Here is an 18,449-nt window from a genome sequence, read left to right as displayed (position 1 = left end):
TTTGTTCCAGACGCTGGTGATCTTTGCTAGGCCTTGAGCATCTGCGCATGCTCAAGGCCTTCTGGCTCCCACTCTCTCAGAGATTCTAATGAGCTTTTCTCACAGATACCTCCTTATTTTATTCAATTTTATATACCATTCTCCTAGGGGAGCTCAGAACGGTTTGCATGAATTTATTCAGGTACTCAAGTATTTTTTTTTCCTGTCTCTCGTGGTGGGCTCACAATCTATCTAATGTGCCTGGGGCAATAGGGGAATTAAGTGACTTGCCTAGGGTCACAAGGAGCAGCATGGGTTTAAACCCACAACCTCAGGGTGCTGAGGCTGTAGCTTTAACCACTGCATTACACTTTCCCCTTTATGGAGACTTTCTTGTGCTCCAATCTAAGAACTCAGAGTGAGGCTCTGTGAGTAATCCTTTTTTGAAAGTGATCTTGAGCACTTAGTACGTCTTGCAAAGACAGATGTTTCCTGATCATACCTACTTTGCATACATCCCAATTAGTCTAACACCTGACTTTGGTCCAAGGGGAGAGGATCCCATGAGGTTCCAGTGGATGGGAGCTGGCTTGCACACCTTGGGCCAGGTTTGGCAGGATAGGGGTGTATTGCTATTTGAATATCTTTAAGAGGAATGCAGCCTTCAGGACCATGATTCTTTTTCATATACCTAACTGCGAACTTTTCTGAATAAATGGGCTTTTTGGGACCTAAGCTAAGGGGAAACAGTATTAGAGAAGGCATTAAGGAAGGGGTTAGGTTGAGGAGGGATGTCTCTTATTTATCCGGCGCTCATCCTGAAAGAGGCCCCTTTTGATCCCTATAAATCACAATGGGAGGTGGACTTGGGAAAGGGGGGGGCTTGGCCTCCACTCGGGTTAACATCTGTAAAAATCTTTTTCCTGTGCCCTTCCTCCTCATTAATAGAAAATAAGTATAAGCTGTACTTTAGGTGGTATATGATTCCACAGCATTTGCTTCACACCTATGGCAACTTCTTGGGGCTTTGTTGGAGAGAGTGTGGCCAACAAGGTGATTTTTGGCATATCTGGTGGGCTTGTTCTTTTGTAAAGGATTATTGGTATATGGTGGGTCAACTCTTAGTTAATATAACTGGTAAACATTGCCCTATGCTGACACAGTGCTGCCTGTTGAATACAACTATACCTGGATATTTTAAACAGGAACATCACCTAGTGGTTATATTTACTGTTGCGCACCTAGTACTTGCATGGCATTGGCGTTTGCCCAAGTTACCTGGGCAACAGTGTCTTCTTTGCAGATTGGACTATGTATAATTGATGTGTAAATTGACTGCGACTAGATGACATGCAATGCTCCTCTACCATAAGGTTTGGGATATCTGTGAGAACTGGAGATCCGGCACTAGGGGATGAGCCTTCCCCATACTCTTTCCTGTGTGTCTGCTATTTACTGTACCATGTTTCTATAGGAGGTTGGGTAATGGGGGTTGGATGGGTTTGGGAGGGAACAGTTCTTGCGGCTGTATATTTTTATTTGCTGAAGCTCATATTTTGGGCAGTGTATTACTGAAAGCTCTATAAAGAATAATAAAAAAAAGAATGATGACTTTTGCCAAAGATAAGGAAGAAAGCATTCCAGAAGGAAGGGGTAAAATAACAAAGGCTGAGTGATGTATAGAATATAGGCATACATCTACTGCTCTGAGATTTAGCTGCCAGGAAAGAAGCCCTCTTTGCCATGATGCAAGTATTACAGCAAGCATTAGCAGTACACGTGAAAGACTAAGATCACATCTCATCTTAAATTATTTATGTAGTACTATAATCTGCCTAGAAACCTACTGATAGTGCAGAATATAAATCCTACAAATAATACTTTCCATACCCTGGCTTAGGAGTGAGGTTCCTTACTGTCGGTATGTACATAACTAACCTATTACTACTTATTTCTATAGCATTATTTGACATATGCAGCTCTGCATACAAACATTATGACCACCAGGGCAGTATAGGGGCTGTAGTGTCTATGTTGGGTGGTGTGTGCTTGCAAACACTCCCTCTGTACAATGGTTTAAGTCAGAGGCATATTCCCAAATTGGGCTCTGCAGTGCCGCAGGATAAAGGTGATGAAATGACGATAAGGAGAGCTGACTTAGAGTTAGATGCACTAAAGATACTGATTGTATTGGTGCACTATCAAGTTTGTATGCAAATGATTTGTTTTTTGTTTTATTTTATTTATAACCCGCTTTTCTCAAGGCGGCTCACAATGTAAACATACATAATAAGATACATAAAATATATATAAAAACAAAATAAGTAACCAGTGCTTACACAAGTGCAAATGTCTTAATGCCCATATTTCATATTACAAAATGGATATCTCTTCAATAACTTCTTTAAAGCATCAAGATTACATTGCTTTCTAATGTATAAATCATTTGCATGCAAATGTGACCAATCAGTCGCTCAGTAAGTGACTGACACATGCGCAGAGCCCTAACAGCAGTGACAGGGGAAGCAGCCTACTGGTACTGCTGTTCTGCTTCTTTTTTTAATGGTATGTGTTACACACGCACAATCTGTCCTATTTAAAAAAAAGACACCCCCCCCTGCGCCAGGCACCCTTGAGCCACTGTTCCCCCCTCCCCCCCCCCAAAATGGCAGGAGAAATACCCAATCTCTGCCACCGGACGCCCCCCCCCACCCGAACCTCTCCTGTACCTTTTTAAAAGTTAGAAGCAGGAAGCCTGCTCTGAGGCTCCTACTTCAGGCCCAGCAGCAGTAAATGACATGCCTTCCCCTTTCCGGTGCATCATGTGATACCCAGGGAGGGGCCTTACATGTCTGAATCAATCAGGCCTTAGGCGTCTGAACTAATCAGGCCTTAGGCACCTCTCTCAGTATCTAGGATACTGAGAGAGAAGCCTAACCCCTGATTGGTCAAGCCAATCAGAGCCTTAGGTGACTGAACCAATAGGGCCTTTGGCCCCTCGTGCATCACATGATGCTCTGGGAAGGGGAAGGCCCATCATTTACTACTGGTGGGCCCAAAGCAGGAGCCTCAGAGTGGGCTTTCTGATTCTAACTTTTTAAAAAGATATGGGAAAGATTCAGGGGGTGGGTAGATGGGGGGCATCCCTTTTGCCATTTTGGGGGGTAGTGTCTCAGGGGTGCCTGGCACAGGGGGAGGCCATGGTGTGGAGATGTTCTGCATGGCAGGAGTGAGTGGTATCCCTCCTGCAAATTTTCTTTCATGCCACATTTGTCAGAGGTCATCAGGGAGGGTCATCATTGGTGGTGGGGGACTTTTTTCCATGGTTTTTTTTAATGGACAGATATTTTGCGTGAGTAATACATGTAAAATATCTGTGCCATTGAAAAAAAAAGAAACAGGCAGACCTGTCAGTAATACAGTTACCGACAGGTCTAGAGACCAGTCTGTTTTTACATCGCTAAAACTCCTTTTTTTTTTTTTTTGGTGGTGGGGGGGAATGGCCAAGCAATGTTAGTGTATCAATCGCTTGGTTACTTTGCATGGGGTTTTAGCTAATTTGCTTGGCTGGATTGGAAAATGGGCAATTGAGAGGAAAACCATGCGGTAGGCCGTTTTGTGCATTGGGTTGGTAAAAGCAATCATCGCTAAAGCTGTGAAAACAGGTTTAGCGACAATCGCTGACTTTAGTGCATCTAAACCTTAAGCAAATATAGAAGTTCTCAGGCTCATTTAGAGAATTTCACAGGCTGTCAGCTAATTAGAGTACAGTAAAACCTTGGAATGCAAGTGTTTTGCAAGACAAGCAAAAAATTTTATTAAATTTTAACTTGATATACAATCAAAGTCTTGCAATGCAAGTACATACAGTATACACATATCACATCATCACAATTGAGTCAATGGTTCTCTCTCTCTGACACTGCAGGAGTGTAGTGACTGTTCTAAAGAAGCAAGGTCTTGCAGTACAAGTATCTACAGTATTTTGTATTAAAGGTTTTGGGTTGTGGAGTTTCCATTATTTTGTATAGGGAAATTCGCTTTAATATGAGTGTTTTGGATTACAAGCATGTTTTTAGAATGAATTATACTCGCAAACCAAGGTTTTACTGGGGGCAAGATGGCGGCAGAGATGGAGCGGTGAGAGGAAGCTCTGACCAGCGTTTGATACTTCCTATTGAAGATCATGGTTAAGAGGAAGGCGAAACCGTGTTCGATCCCAGCTGAACTGAACCCCCTCCACCCCCCCGTATCGGGACAACGAACGCTGGAGAGTTTCCTCTTACTGGCAAGTGCTAAAGAAGATCTTTGGAGTAGTGGCGAGCAGCAAACGGGATGTCGCCCTCAGTGTAGCTGAAGCTACACTGAGCCTCAAAGACCGCGAGAATCCACTCCAACCCAGAAGTGAAGTGGAGAGGTCGATGGGGAGCTTGGGTACGGATATTGGAGAGGTTGCCGTCAGAGGCTTCAGTTCTGGGACGTCGCATCTCACTACACCCAACGGGGAGCAGTTACCAGCTGGGGAAATCGGCGCAGGAGCAGCGGCAGGATGGCCTGGGGAGGTTCCCATGAGGTCTGATCTTGCAATGACTGGAGCCAAGGAAGCTGGAATAAGGAGCTCGACCAGGTTGAAGAAGAGACTGGATAATATAACCCTGGAGGAGGTATGGAGGCAGTTGATACTCTGGAGGTGAAATTCTCTAAACATTTAGATAAATTTTGCAACTCCCTGAAATGGTTCAGCTTTATGTTAAACAAACTGGGGATACTGTGGCTAAGGTGGACTCCCAAGTTCAGGAATTAAAGGAAACTGTAGAAGGGGTAAAGATTACACAATTGACTTTGTTAAAGGATAATCTAAATATTCACCAGAGAATGGAAAGACTTGAAAACTATGAATGAAGAATGAATTTAAGATTTTTTAACTTTCCGCAATCTTCTCTATTTCGACCTATAGAGATGTTAAAGAAGTTCTTGAGAGAAGTCTTACAAATCCCTGATGAATCCATGCCTCCAATAACTAAAACTTATTACATTAACTTGGGTAGTCCTCTGAAAAAATTAAATCCAGATCAGAACCAAGAAGCCAGTCTCGATGTTACTGGCTTATTGGAGAACTCTGATATGGTTTTAAATAAAGCAACACGTATTGCTACATTTGCATTTGAGTATGACCGAGCCTGGATCTTACAAATGCATTTCAGGGCTAAAGAGGTAAAATTTAAGGGTTGCTCTAAGATATTTCCTGACCTCTGTAGGTCTACTCAACAGAGAAGAAAGGCTTTTTTAGCCTTTAAATCTCAGGTAGTAGATCTCAAAGGGACATTTTTTTCTGCAATTCCCATGTAAGTGCATTGTTAAACTAGAGGAGAAAACGTATGTATTCTTTAATTCTGAGCATTCGAAAAATTTTCTCGACGCAATGAAACCTCCAGTCCTAATAGCAATCTCTACACCCTCAAAGGTGAATAAAGTGGAAGTTGATTGATAATTAGCACTTAAATCCGTTAGTTGGAAATCTAGCTTTTCCTGTTTAATTATATTTCCTTTAATCCCTGTGTTTTTTCTTATATCTTGCCTCTCCTTGTAGGTTAATTTTTTTTAATGAGGTCGAAATAGAGAGACAATAATTGTATTGGATGATTATTTTCTTCATTATAGTTTTTTCATTTCTTAGACAAGATTGTATGCTTGTAAAAATTTTGAAAATTTTAAAAAACCACCACCACCAAACCAAATTTTACTGTATATTCCTTCACTGACAGGATGGTGAGTACAGGGAACAACCTTCCAATGGAGGAGGTAGAAGCAAAAATAGTAAGGAAAGTTTGGAGATAATGCAGAATTCCTTATTTGTAGAGAAGTGAGAAGAAAGCTAGAAATCAGCTGGTGTCGGGTATTCTCTAAGGAAGTAAGTTGGTCATTTGTAGTCCTTTTCTGCTGTTATAGTTTGTACTTCTAATTGCAGTTTGGTGCCAAATTCTGTCTAAATACTGTACTTTATATACTAAAATGAAAGCAGCATAAAGAAGTTGATTATTTTTAGTGCACTTAGAATTGATTTCTTATGAAAAATACATGTTAAATTATATTGTTCTTTATTTTTAGGAAGAACCAAACATCAGATGGGCATCAAGATGGGATTACATTTTGGAATCAATGCCTCACACTCATATACAATGGTTTAGGTAAAATAACAAACAAACCCTTTTGTATTCACTTATTAAAACTCTGAGGGCCCCTTTCACAAAGCTGTGGTAGCGATTCTCCTGCGGAAAATGCACCGAAGCCCATAGGAATTGAATGAGCTTTGGTGCATTTGCAATGGGAGAATTGATATTGCAGCTTCGTAAAAGGGACCCTAAATTCTATTTTAAAATCAATGCCTCATACTCATATACAACGGTTTAAGGAAAAAAACTAACTCAAACCCTTTTGTATTCACATGTTAAAACGCTATGGGCCCCTTTTACAAAGCTGTGGTAGTGATTCTCCTGCGGAAAATGCGCCGAAGCCCATAGGGATTGAATGAGAACATAAGAACATACGAATAGCCTTACTGGGTCAGAACAATGGTCCATCAAGCCCAGTAGCCCGTTCTCACAGTGGTCAATCCAGGTCACTAGTACCTGGTCAAAACCCAAGGTGTAGCAATATTCCATGCTACCAATACAGGGCAAGCAGTGGCTTCCCCCATGTCTTTCTCAATAACAGACTATGGACTTTTATAATAAATTTATAATAATAAATTTATTTTTATATACCGCCATACCCGAAAGTTCTAGGCGGTTCACAACAATTGAACATGATACAAACAGTGCAAGTTATTTAGAAAAAAAATTCAGCAGATTAAAAGGCATAACTAGGTGAAAGAATATATATTTTTCCGGATGTTTTTAGGTGGACTCAAGCTAGGAGAAAGGAATTTCTAGTTTATCGGGATAAAGTTCTCTCCTTGGGTGTTTTTTTTCAATTGAGATTTCCATGCAAATGTTTTATTTTATATCAGGAGGTTAGATATATATTTTATGATCCAGTTCAGCTTCATTTCTTTCTAGAGGGTAAGGGGATATCATTTGCAGCCTAGGCGAAAAGTGTAAGAATCAAGTCAGTTGGAAAGCTGAAGGGATTACTCAATTTCTATGGTTTAGTAAATTTTATTTTTCTTTTCTAATTTCCTCTCCCTGGAGGTTAATATTATTGCACCTCTCTCAGTTTGAGTTTATATATATACTACTATATCATGTAGTATATATTTTCTTATCTATTGTGTATAGTTTTAATTCCCAATGGGGAAATTGGGAGTATTATATTCTGTATATTTCTTTCAAAGTTTATGCTTTGTATTTAATTTGAAAATTATAAATAAAAAAAAAATATATATATTTTTTTTAAAAGGCATACAATGGAAAGAAATATATACAATGTAAAATACATTTGATGTAAAAGAGTACGGAGAATTTTACAAAGAATAAAAGATAAAATTGTAAAAATGTATTTAATACCCTAGCGTATTGAATAATTGAGTTTTTATCTGTTTTCTAAAATCAATAAATCAAGATAAGAAGAGGCTTCTAATACAAACTTGGCAAGCCAAATATTTAATTTAGGTGCCTGAAAGGAAAAGGTTCTTTCACAGAACCTTTTATACTGGCAAAATTTTACTGAGGGATTCGCAAACAAATGTATTCTTCGAAAACTCTTATTAGTATAGCTCAGGTTAAAATGAGGGTTAAGGTAACTCGGTAACATACCAAATGTTATTTTATAACAAAAATATGGAAACTTAAACAGAACTCTAGATTCAAATGCCAGCCAATGGAGCTTTTGGTAGGAGGGAGTAACATGTTACCATTCTTTAGGCCAAAAATAAGGCGGACGGCCGTGTTCTGGACACTCTCAATTTTCTAATAATTTTTTTGGAAGCGCTTAAATAATGTTGCAATAATTGAGAATACTCAAAATAGAGGATTGCACTAACAGATGAAAGGAGACTTTGTCAAAGTACTTTTTAATAGTATGCAGTTTCCAGAGCACTGAAATACTTTTCTTAAACACCAAGTCAGAATGTTTTTCTAATGTAAGATGCTTATCCAAAGTTATTCTCAGTATTTTTAGAGATTGTTCCTCCAGGAACTTGTCCAAACCTTTCTTAAAATCAGCTAAGCTATCCGCTCTTACCACATCCTCTGGCAACGCTTTCCAGAGCTTAACTATTCTCTGAGTGAAAAAAAATTTCCTCCAATTGGTTTTAAAAGTATTTCCCTGTAACTTCATCGAGTGTTCTTTGTAATTTTTGACGGAGTGAAAAATCGATCCCTTGTACCCGTTCTACTCCACTCAGGAGTTTGCAAACTTCAATCATATCTCCCCTGAGCCGTCTCTTTTCCAAGCTGAAGAGCCCTAACTGTTTTAGTCTTTCCTCATACGAGAGGAGTTCCATCCCCTTTCCATCTTGGTCGCTCTTCTTTGAACCTTTTCAAGCGCCACTATATCTTTCTTGAGATAAGGAAACCAGAATTGAACGCAATACTCCAGATGAGGTTGCACCATGGAGTGATATAGGGGCATTATGACATTCTTAGCCATCACTTTTTTAATTATTCCCAGCATCCTGGTTTTTTTTGGCCGCCGCCACACATTGGATGGAAGGTTCGTCATATTGTCTACAATGATACCAGATCCTTTTCTTGGGCGCTAACCCCCAAGGTGGATGCTAGCATCCGGTAACTGTGATTCAGGTTATTCTTCCCAATGGTGCATTTGCCATGGGAGAATCGCTAATATGGCTTGTAAAAGGGGCCCTAAATGCTAAGATCTAGTGCTGGTTTCCTTTTGGTGTAAGTGACATTCAGCAGCTATATATGCTGTAACATATATGACATTACATTTTGCCATTGTGCATTTTTTAATGGGGTTGCCATGACAAAGTTATCATTCTAATACATACAAGAAAGTAGTATCTATTCAAATCTAATCAAAAGGTTGAACACTTATAAAAAAATAAAAAAGAATATATGAAGGCACTATAATGCTCAATATTTTTTTTGTACTATATAGTAAAGATTTCAGAAATAAATTCTGAGGGGTCACATGGTATACCAGAGCTGGAAACAAGTTTTGATGACATTCCACTGGGTCCTTTGATTAGGTTGGGTGCTAACAAATTCTAAGGCTTTAAACAAAAGACAGTTCTTGCTGTCCTATGGATAGAACAAATGACAAAAGGTAAGAATGCATTGGTGTCTCTCTCCGATGCCTGACAGATTGGCATTGACAACTTGCTTTCAGAGGATGAGGAGGTATGGACCAAAGAAGTCCCCTCAAACTGCCAACATAATATGAGAAGTATTCAGTGATTTCGCAAAAATATTTTCAGTGAGTATGGACTCCAAACTTGAGATCATTGTTGAAAAAGTTGCCCAGTGCGTTTTATATATACAAAACCATGTGGCATGCCTTGAAGATGCGGAGATAAAGATCACTTGAAGATTTTCTGAGTATGGTAGCTTCAGGAGGCAGAGGGTTCAGATCTGATGGGTTTTCTTTCTAAATGACTATCAGATATCCTGAAACTGTATATTATATGTAATGATTGACAGAATGCACTGGGCTCTGGGACCTGCCTGGATCCCAGGGCCATGATCTTTTTTTTATTTTTTATATAAATTATTTATTTATAATTGTTTCAAAACAAAATTTCTATTATTACAAATTCAAATACAGGTTAAAAAAAAATTCTTGTGCAAGGAGACTGGTAGTCTTGACCAGCAGGTAAAACCCTCATTACCTGCAAGGTTTCTAGAGAGCTCACTGTTTTATTTTCATGCTCCACCTCCCCTCACTTTGGGCTGAGCTCCACCCTCTCAGTCTTATTCTCTACAAGTAGGGAGTAAAGAATGACCCAGTGACTGTTACCCGCAGGTAGCCACGAGTAACCCACAGGAATGGAGGAAAAAAAGACTGGTTGCTGCAGGTATGGGGACAAGGTCATTCACTGCCCTGTTGAGCAGTGAATGGTCTTGTCCCCGCAGTAAAGCATCTGCTGTGAGTTGCCTCCCTTCCCACCCCTCCAAAGCTCCCCCCCCCCGAGTCCAGCAGCCCTCCTCCCTCCCTTCCTTCCTATCATGGGTCCAACACCCCCACTCTCCCTCCCTCCCGATGGCGGTCAGCAGGGAAAAACCCCCCAAACTGCGACTCTCCTGGGTCAACCCTTTTGCGCCTCCCAGGTGGGCCTACTAGCCTGTTAGAAGCTTCCTACACACAGGGCTTCTTGCTGCAAAGTCCCTCCTTACAATGTAACTTCAGGCCGAAGTGTACTACTGTCTGCCTGACCAGGATGAACAGACAGATGCTGAAATATTATCAGAAATTAGGGAGGCTTACAAACTGGATAATACAGTAATAATGGGTGATTTTAACTACCAAAATTCAAATCCTATATAGCAACTCTCTTCTATTTAGGAGAGAACACCACTGGCCACATCATAATGCAAAAGTGGAGAAAAAAGACCTCAAAAGAAACAGGAGCGTCACATCACAGCTCACAGCCACCTAGTAATAAGCTCCGGTTGTCACTGGTCACAAAAAACTCCACTAATACCAACTGGTCAGCTAGTTTTCCTCCTCAATAGGGAAATGTCTCATATAATGCTACAAGCATGTAAATCAATTCATTGGGACTCAATAGTAAACTACAATATTCAGTGAAGAAAAGTTCACTTAGCTTTATCCAGTGGTCCCCAGTATCTTCAATCCCAATGGGAGACCCTGTTTTGCAATAATGTGGTCAGGGGACTAACAGTGAAATCACATCGCAGCAAAATAACAATTCAGCTATATTGTTATTTTGCTGCAATGTGATTTCACTGTTTCTGAATGTTTTTTTGAGATTTTTTAAATCCACTTTTGCATTGTGATGTGGCCAGTGATGTTCTCTCAATAGAATAGAGTTGCTATATTGGATTTGAATTTTGGTAATTGAAATCACCCATTATTAATGTGCCCATCTTTGCAGAATAGGCTTTCCCTTCCTCCTCATGTCGCCAAGTTCCTAACAAATCTAAAACCCTCCTCCCTGCACCATCGCTTCATCCATGCATTGAGACTCTGGAGCTTTGCCTGTCTTTTGGGACCTGCACGTGGAACAGGGAGCACTTCTGAAAATGCTACCCCGGAGGTTCTGGATTTTAACTTTGCTACCTAAGAACCTAAATTTGGCTTCCAGAATCTCCCTACCAAATTTCCCTGTATCATTGGTACCCAGATGTACCAAGACAGTAAGCTCCTTCTCAGCATTGTCTAAAATCTTATCTAGGTGGTATGTAAGGTCTGCCACCTTCACACCAGGCAAGCAAGTGACCAAGTGATCCTTGTGTCCACAGCCACCCAGCTATCTACATGCATAATGATTAAATCTCCCACTATATCGGCTGTCCTAACCTTTCCCTCTTGGGCAGAAGCTCATGGAGACACATCCTCAGTGTAAGAGGACATTGCATCCCCTGGTGGGCAAGTCCTGGCTGCAGGATTGCTTCCTACTTCAACAGGGTGATGCTCTCCTTTAAGAAGACCTCCTTCCTCCAAGGCAGCACAGAGGCTGCCAGACTGGAGGTGGGACTTATCTACAATGTCCCTATAGGTTTCCTCTATGTACCTCTGTCTTCCTTAGCTCCTCCAAGGCTGCTACTGTAGCTTCAAGAGATCGGACTCGTTCCCTGAGTGCTAGGAGCTCTTTACACCAAACACACGTATAAGACCTCTCACCAACTGGGAGATAATCAAACATGTGGCAGTGCAAAAGACTGGATAGCACCCATCTTGCTACTGGACTGCTACCCGCATCTTAATATTGGTAATTTCTTTCTTAAGTTGCTACGAGAGTTGGAATATATACTCCAGGTTCCCCTAAGATTGCTAGTTATATGTTAGGTTATGGTAATGTTTTAATTTTTTTTTTTATTTTGCAATGTTGTAATTGATATGTTACCCTCCAAAGATTTCTCAGACTATTTCTTAAAGCTAACTGCTGGACTCCCTTCAAGAATCCTGGAGAGGGTGGACGCCAACAGGCCTTGAGCATGCTCAGATGCTCAAGGCCATTCAGCCCAACACAGAGCGCTGGCGTCTGCTTCCATAGCATTGGGACTGTAAATGTGATGTCTGTCTCGGGCAGAGGGGAGCAGGTAGTGGAGGATAGGAGTCGGTCCAGAGGAAGGCTACTAAAATGATATGTGGTCTTCATCATAAGACGTATGGGGACAGACTTAAAGATCTCAATCTGTATACTTTGGAGGAAAGGCGGGAGAGGGGAGATATGATAGAGATGTTCAAATACCTATGTAATGTAAATGCGCATGAGTCGAGTCTCTTTCATTTGAAAGGAAACTGCAGAGGGCATAGGATGAAGTTAAGAGGTGATAGGCTCAGGAGTAATCTAAGGAAATACTTTTTTACAGAAAGGGTGGTAGATGCATAGAGCAGTCTCCCAGAATAGGTGGTGGAGACAGAGACTGTGTCTGAATTCAGAAGGGCCTGGGATAGGCATGTGGGATCTCTCAGAGAGAAAGAAATAATGGTTACTGTGGATGGGCAGACTAGATGGGCTATTTGGCCTTTATCTGCCATCATGTTTCTAGGAGTGTTAGTCATCGGGGGTGGGGAGGGATAGCAAAGTCAATCGGGGGGATAGCAATGCCGGTCATTGGAGGGGGTGGAAGATAGCAGTGCTAGACATCAGGAGGGGTGGAAGATAGCAGCATTGGTCATCGGGAGGGGAGGGAAAAAGCACCATCATAGAAAGGAGTCTTGAATATAAACCGAGACCCCCATTTTTGGGCCATTTTTTAAATATTTGAGTATAAATGGTATTTGTGCATTTTTTATTATCTGGTCAGGCATTTGGAGTATTGAGATTAAGCACCAAATTACTGCGTCTCAATGTCCACAAATTTGGACTTGGAGGATGAGATGTACAGTGTCGGCATCTATGAGACAAACTTGTTTTTTTCTGTTACATAGAGCACTATGGACCCCTGTTCGATTACAAAAATTGGATAGCTCTAAGTCTAATAAATGTTGGCACTGTCATCTCGAAGCAGGGACTTTAGATCATTTATTATTCTATTGTCCATTTTTTATGAATTTCTAGAAATCAATTTGGGACCAAATTAATTGTTTACTAGATAACCCAGTGGCATTTTTTTTTTTTTTTTTTAGTTCAATAATTTTTATTGAGTATTTTGAAAAATACAGGAAGCATTTCAAATACATAAAAACAAAATAAAGCTTTGTGTATAAAGAATCTGCAAATATATATTTAACTGTAGAGGACCATAGCAATAAGAAAAGCTCCAAGTATTGGAACTGCTTGTGAAGACTATATGAGAAAAAGATGAGGGAGAACAGAAATAGAAATTAAAAGAGAAAGGAAAGAAAGAAGAAAAGGAAGGGAAGACAGGAGTGTCTACGAAGCAGAGCGTACATAGGAATCCAGGAATGACCAGGGTAATTTTTTGCTCTTCAAATTCATGGAGGTTCGGAGTGTAATTTTATTCTCATATGCATAGGATTCAAATCTATGATACATACACAGAGAGTTCCACCAAAAAGTATAGTCTAGTAGCGAAGATGATTTCCAATTTTTCAGAATGTGCATGAGAGCAGTCACAAACATGGTATTGATGAGCTTAGGAGGACAGTTTGATTGTGCGAAACAGGGATGTTGAGAGCGAAGGATTATAATGTCCATAGAGATCTCTTCCGAGCAGTTAGTGATAGATTGTATGGTGTTCCAAATTTGAGTCCAAAAGGAGCGGACCAAAGTACAATGAAAAAACATATGATCAAGAGTTCCCTCCTCTTTCAAACAGTTCCAGCAAACAGAGTCTTGCTTTAAGTTGGCTTTCCACATGCGAAATGGGGTCCATAATGCATTCCACATAATAAAGAACATTGATTGTGAAACTCTAGAAGATAAAAGCGGGCGGTTTGTTGAAGACCAAAAGAGTTCCCAATCAATGTCAGAAAGCGGAGTGGTGAGTATAATATCCCAGTGTTTCATAGATTGAGGTGAAAAAGTGAAGGAATGATCTCTCAAAATATTATAGAAAAAAGATATAGCCTTGCCTTTTAATAGAGTCAATAAAGACCAATGGCGGATAGTATTTTTGGAAGTCATGAAGTCAAAACGTATATGCACAGAAGACAGCACTCCAATGAGTGAGAGCCACTGTGAATAAACAGAAGAAGGCAGCAGGTATGTGGAGCAAAGTATATCAAAAGGAACTGACACAGTAAGAGTAGACAATTGATGGGCAAACCATATACCTGCCCGCTGCCACTGTTTCCATGAGAGGGATTTGCCATGGTTTTGGATTTTGGGATTATTCCAAAGAGACATGAGTGGGCTAACATTAACTGAGATCTCAGCTAATGTATCTAAAAGATGAAGAGCATGCTGCGTTGAACCCAACAAAGAGTACCTTCTCAAATGTCTGGGTACTGACACCGTTAGTAAGCAGGAGATGTGTAAAGGCGTGCATAAAAAGCACTCCATTTCAAACCAAGCAGGAGGATCTTGGGGATAGGAGTCAGTAACCCAGTAAGCTCCATATTTAGCTAGTGAAGCAATATAATAATGATAGAAATCCGGGAAGTTAAGACCACCGTTAATCTTAGAGGCTTTCAGCTTGGCGAGAGCAATTCGAGGTTTTTTCTTGTTCCAAATGAATTCAGATAGCTTCCTATTTAGCCAATGAAAAAACGACTTCCGGCATAGAAGAGGAAGCATAGAGAGAGTGTAATTAATTTGAGGTGCTAGGGTCATTTTGATGGATGCTATTCTACCCCACCAAGACAAAAAAAGTGGAGACCATCGAGATGTAGTATTTAGAACTAGATTTTTGACTTTAGATATATTAAGATCTTGAGCAAGAACCGGATCCTTATGTATTAAAATCCCCAAGTATTTCACAGCTTCATGTGACCATGAGAAGGGAAAATGAGCCAGATCTGATTGAAGAATGTTATCATTCAGAGGGAAGATCTCTGATTTCTCCCAATTGACAGAGTATCCAGATAGGAGGGAATATTGTTTGACAATATGTATAAGATGAGGAAGAGAGGATAGAGGGTTCCTAAGAAAAATTAAAACATCATCAGCATAGGCTGCTAATTTGAAGTCTCGATCAGAGGAGGGAATACCGTTAATTAAGGGGCTTTGTCTAATAGCAGAAAGAAGAGGCTCCAAAACTAAATTAAATAGCAATGGTGAGAGAGGACAGCCCTGTCGAGTGCCTCTTTGAAGGGAAAATTTATTGGATAAAGAGTTGTTAATCAGAATACGAGCTGTGGGTTGGTGATATAACGCTTCTATCCAATTCGTGAAGAATGAGCCAAAATTATACCATTTCAGGACACGGAAAAGAAAAGGCCACTCCACCCGGTCAAAGGCTTTTTCAGCATCAATAGCTAGGCCTATTATAGGGTCTGACATTGTTTTAGCGTGAGCGTTAATATGGTGAAAGAGGCGCAGGTTATCTCCTATATATCTTTGTTTAATGAACCCTATTTGATCTTTATGTATAAGAGATGGAATCACTTTGGTAAGTCTTAATGCAAGTAATTTTGCCAGTATCTTGTAATCTAAGTTAAGGAGAGAGATAGGGCGGAAGTTTTTAACCAAGGTGGCGTCTCTGTCAGGTTTAGGAATTACTACAATGGTGGCTTCAGTGAAATTGAATTGTTTGTCCGGAGTGGAATGGAGGAAATCATAATATGTAAGGAGATGAGGGGCTAAGATGGTGCGAAATTGTTTAAAGAATTCGTTAGTAAAGCCGTCCAGGCCTGGAGCTTTCCCAGCAGGTAGGGAAGATATGGCAGCTTCTATTTCTGATATAGTTATCGGGGAATCTAGTTCCAATTTAACAGAATCCGATATGGTCGGATGAGTTAAGGAGGAAAGAAAGGAGTCTATATCTGATTCAGGAGCAGCAAATTCGGATTGGTATAATGAAGCATAAAAATTTTTGAATTGAGAGGAGATTAAAGATCTGGTTTTGACTAATTGACCTGATGGATCTTGAATAGCCGTGATATGTAGTCTTTTGGATTTAATTTTAAGGTATCTGGCCAAAGGGCGACCCATAAGATTATCTCCCATATAATGACCAGAATTGGAATTGAAGATATCACGCCTGGCTGTACATGAAACTAAAGTATTATATTCATATTTAAGTTTTTGGATACGTTGGAGAGTAGCTGGGTCATGTAGGTGATTAGACATGTTGTAATTCTAATGTTTTAATAGAATTTTCTAAGTCTTTTTCCTTTATCATGGACTGTTTCTTTTTCCAAGAGGCAATTTTTATCAATTCACCTCTAAGGGTTGCTTTGTATGCTTCCCAGACAATGGAAGGACAGACTTCAGGATCTTTAGAGTTATTTTCAAAAAATTCCGCTGTGAAAGAATTGATTTTTTCAACAGTTTCCTCATCTAGGAGTAAAGCGTTGTTCAGCCGCCAAGAGGGGGATTTTTTGCGTGGAGCCGAGATGGAAATATATAAAGAGACGGCAGCATGATCCGTGAGAGAGATTGGATGTATGATAGTATTGGTAAGATCTTGAATAAGAGAAGAGGATAGGAGAAAGAAATCAATTCTCGAGTAGGTATTATGTGGTGGTGAAAAGTGTGTGTATTCTCTGCCTTTCGGATGAAGTAAGCGCCAAGGATCCACAAGGGAGAAGGCATCATTTAGAGCATGAAGAGCTGTGAAAGACTTGGATTTGGAGGGTTTGCAAGAAGAAGATCTATCAATATATAAGTCTTGGATTTGATTAAAATCTCCTCCCAATATCAGAGAACAAGAACCAAATTCAACCAGCGCCAGCTGAATCTCTTTGAAAAAATCCGGGTGATCTTTAACCGGGCCATATATATTGAGAAAAACAAAATTCACTGAGTGCACCGCAGCATGTACCAGACACCATCTTCCCTCCGTGTCTGTTTTAAAAGAATGAATAACGGGAGAAAGTTTATCATTGAGAAATATTAAAACACCATTTTTCTTTTGATGAGTTGCAGGGGAATATAAGTGAGTGGAAAATCCCTTTAGTTGGAATTTCGTGGCAGCAGCGAGTGGGAGGTGGGTTTCTTGCAAGAAAACTACATCAGGGTGTTTGTTGGACACATAATTAGCTATCTTTTTTCTTTTAATGGGATGGTTCAGACCATTCACATTAAAGGAGAAAACATGTAAATCAGCCATAGTATATGATATGCAGTGGTGAAACAGAGTATATCTCCTCTGTCTAGAAAAGATAACTGATATATTTGTAAGGTCAGGCAGACACTCCTGTCTAAGAAGAAAAATAGAAAGAGCATGAAAATAAGAGAAAAGAAGTCAGTAATATCAGCATAATGTATGGTCAGAAAAGAAATAGACCACATTATCATGCATATTTTAAAACATTTTAAGGGTGCTCCTGTGAGCACGGAAGAGTAACACATATGGAACAACTAGCAAAATCCACACCTAATCAATAATAGAAAACATGAGATTAATGTGCTTAACTTAGCAGACTATGCAATATATGTATTTCATTACATAGCATGGTGAGATAAGAGCTTCTTGGAACAATCTGGAGTACCAAGTCTGGAATTGATTTGAGCAAGCAGAGACCTCAAAGGAAACTGCACGGTTGATGTCAAGTAGAATTAAACTGCTGGATCCATCACTGGGGTACCGCTAGCCACTATCACAGGCATAGAGTCTATAAATTGTTGTGCAGCTACTCTGTCTGTGAAGGTATGTGGTTTCCCATCACTCCATATGCGTAGAGACGCTGGATACACAAGTGCAAACCGCACTCCCCAACGGTGAAGCGTGGAACATAGCGGCACCATCGCCTTACGAAGGGTGGATACATGTAAGGAATAGTCACTGAATAGTAGCAGTTTTTGACCTTCATATTCAAGTCGACCAGATTTCCGAAAGGCTTGCATGATGAGCTCTTTGTCTTTCCAGTTTATATATCTAGCAATTGCTGCTCGTGAGCGGTTGTTATCCTCCATACATTGGCCCAAGCGGTGTGCCCGCTCGCAAAGAAATCCAGTCACTGGGGTCACCAGGCCAAGCTGCTTTGGGAGCCAAATCTGAAAAAAGTATACTCGCAATAATCCGCTTAGAACTGCAAGGTACAGGCGGAATAGAAGTCATTAATGTAATGTAATGTAAACCGGTGCACTCGTAAACCGAGGTACCATTGTATATGTGGATTGAATTTTTTACTCTGTCAAAAATTACAAAGACTAAGGGACACTGATGAAGGTACAGGGAAATAGTTTTAAAACCGATAGTAGGAAATATTTTTTCATTCAAAGAATAGTTAAGCTCTGGAACACATTGCCAGAGGTTGTGATAAGAGTGGTTAATGTAACTGGTTTTAAGAAAGGTTTGGACAGTGTCTTG

General features: G+C 40.2%; 1 protein-coding gene across 1 annotated transcript in view; it reads left to right on the top strand.

Moving 5' to 3' along the window:
• TM9SF2 (transmembrane 9 superfamily member 2) overlaps positions 1–18,449 on the top strand; it is a 496,116-nt gene that overhangs the window by 256,496 nt on the left and 221,171 nt on the right. Inside the window, exon 8 of the mRNA XM_033948899.1 lies at positions 6,088–6,167. Coding sequence (XP_033804790.1) covers positions 6,088–6,167 — 80 coding nt within the window. The remainder of the gene's footprint in view (positions 1–6,087; positions 6,168–18,449) is intronic.

This window comes from Geotrypetes seraphini, chromosome 6 (assembly GCF_902459505.1).
Source record: "Geotrypetes seraphini chromosome 6, aGeoSer1.1, whole genome shotgun sequence".
Lineage (NCBI taxonomy): Eukaryota > Metazoa > Chordata > Amphibia > Gymnophiona > Dermophiidae > Geotrypetes > Geotrypetes seraphini.
The sequence above is the reverse complement of the archived record's forward strand: the minus strand, read 5'-3'. Positions and strand labels throughout refer to the sequence as shown.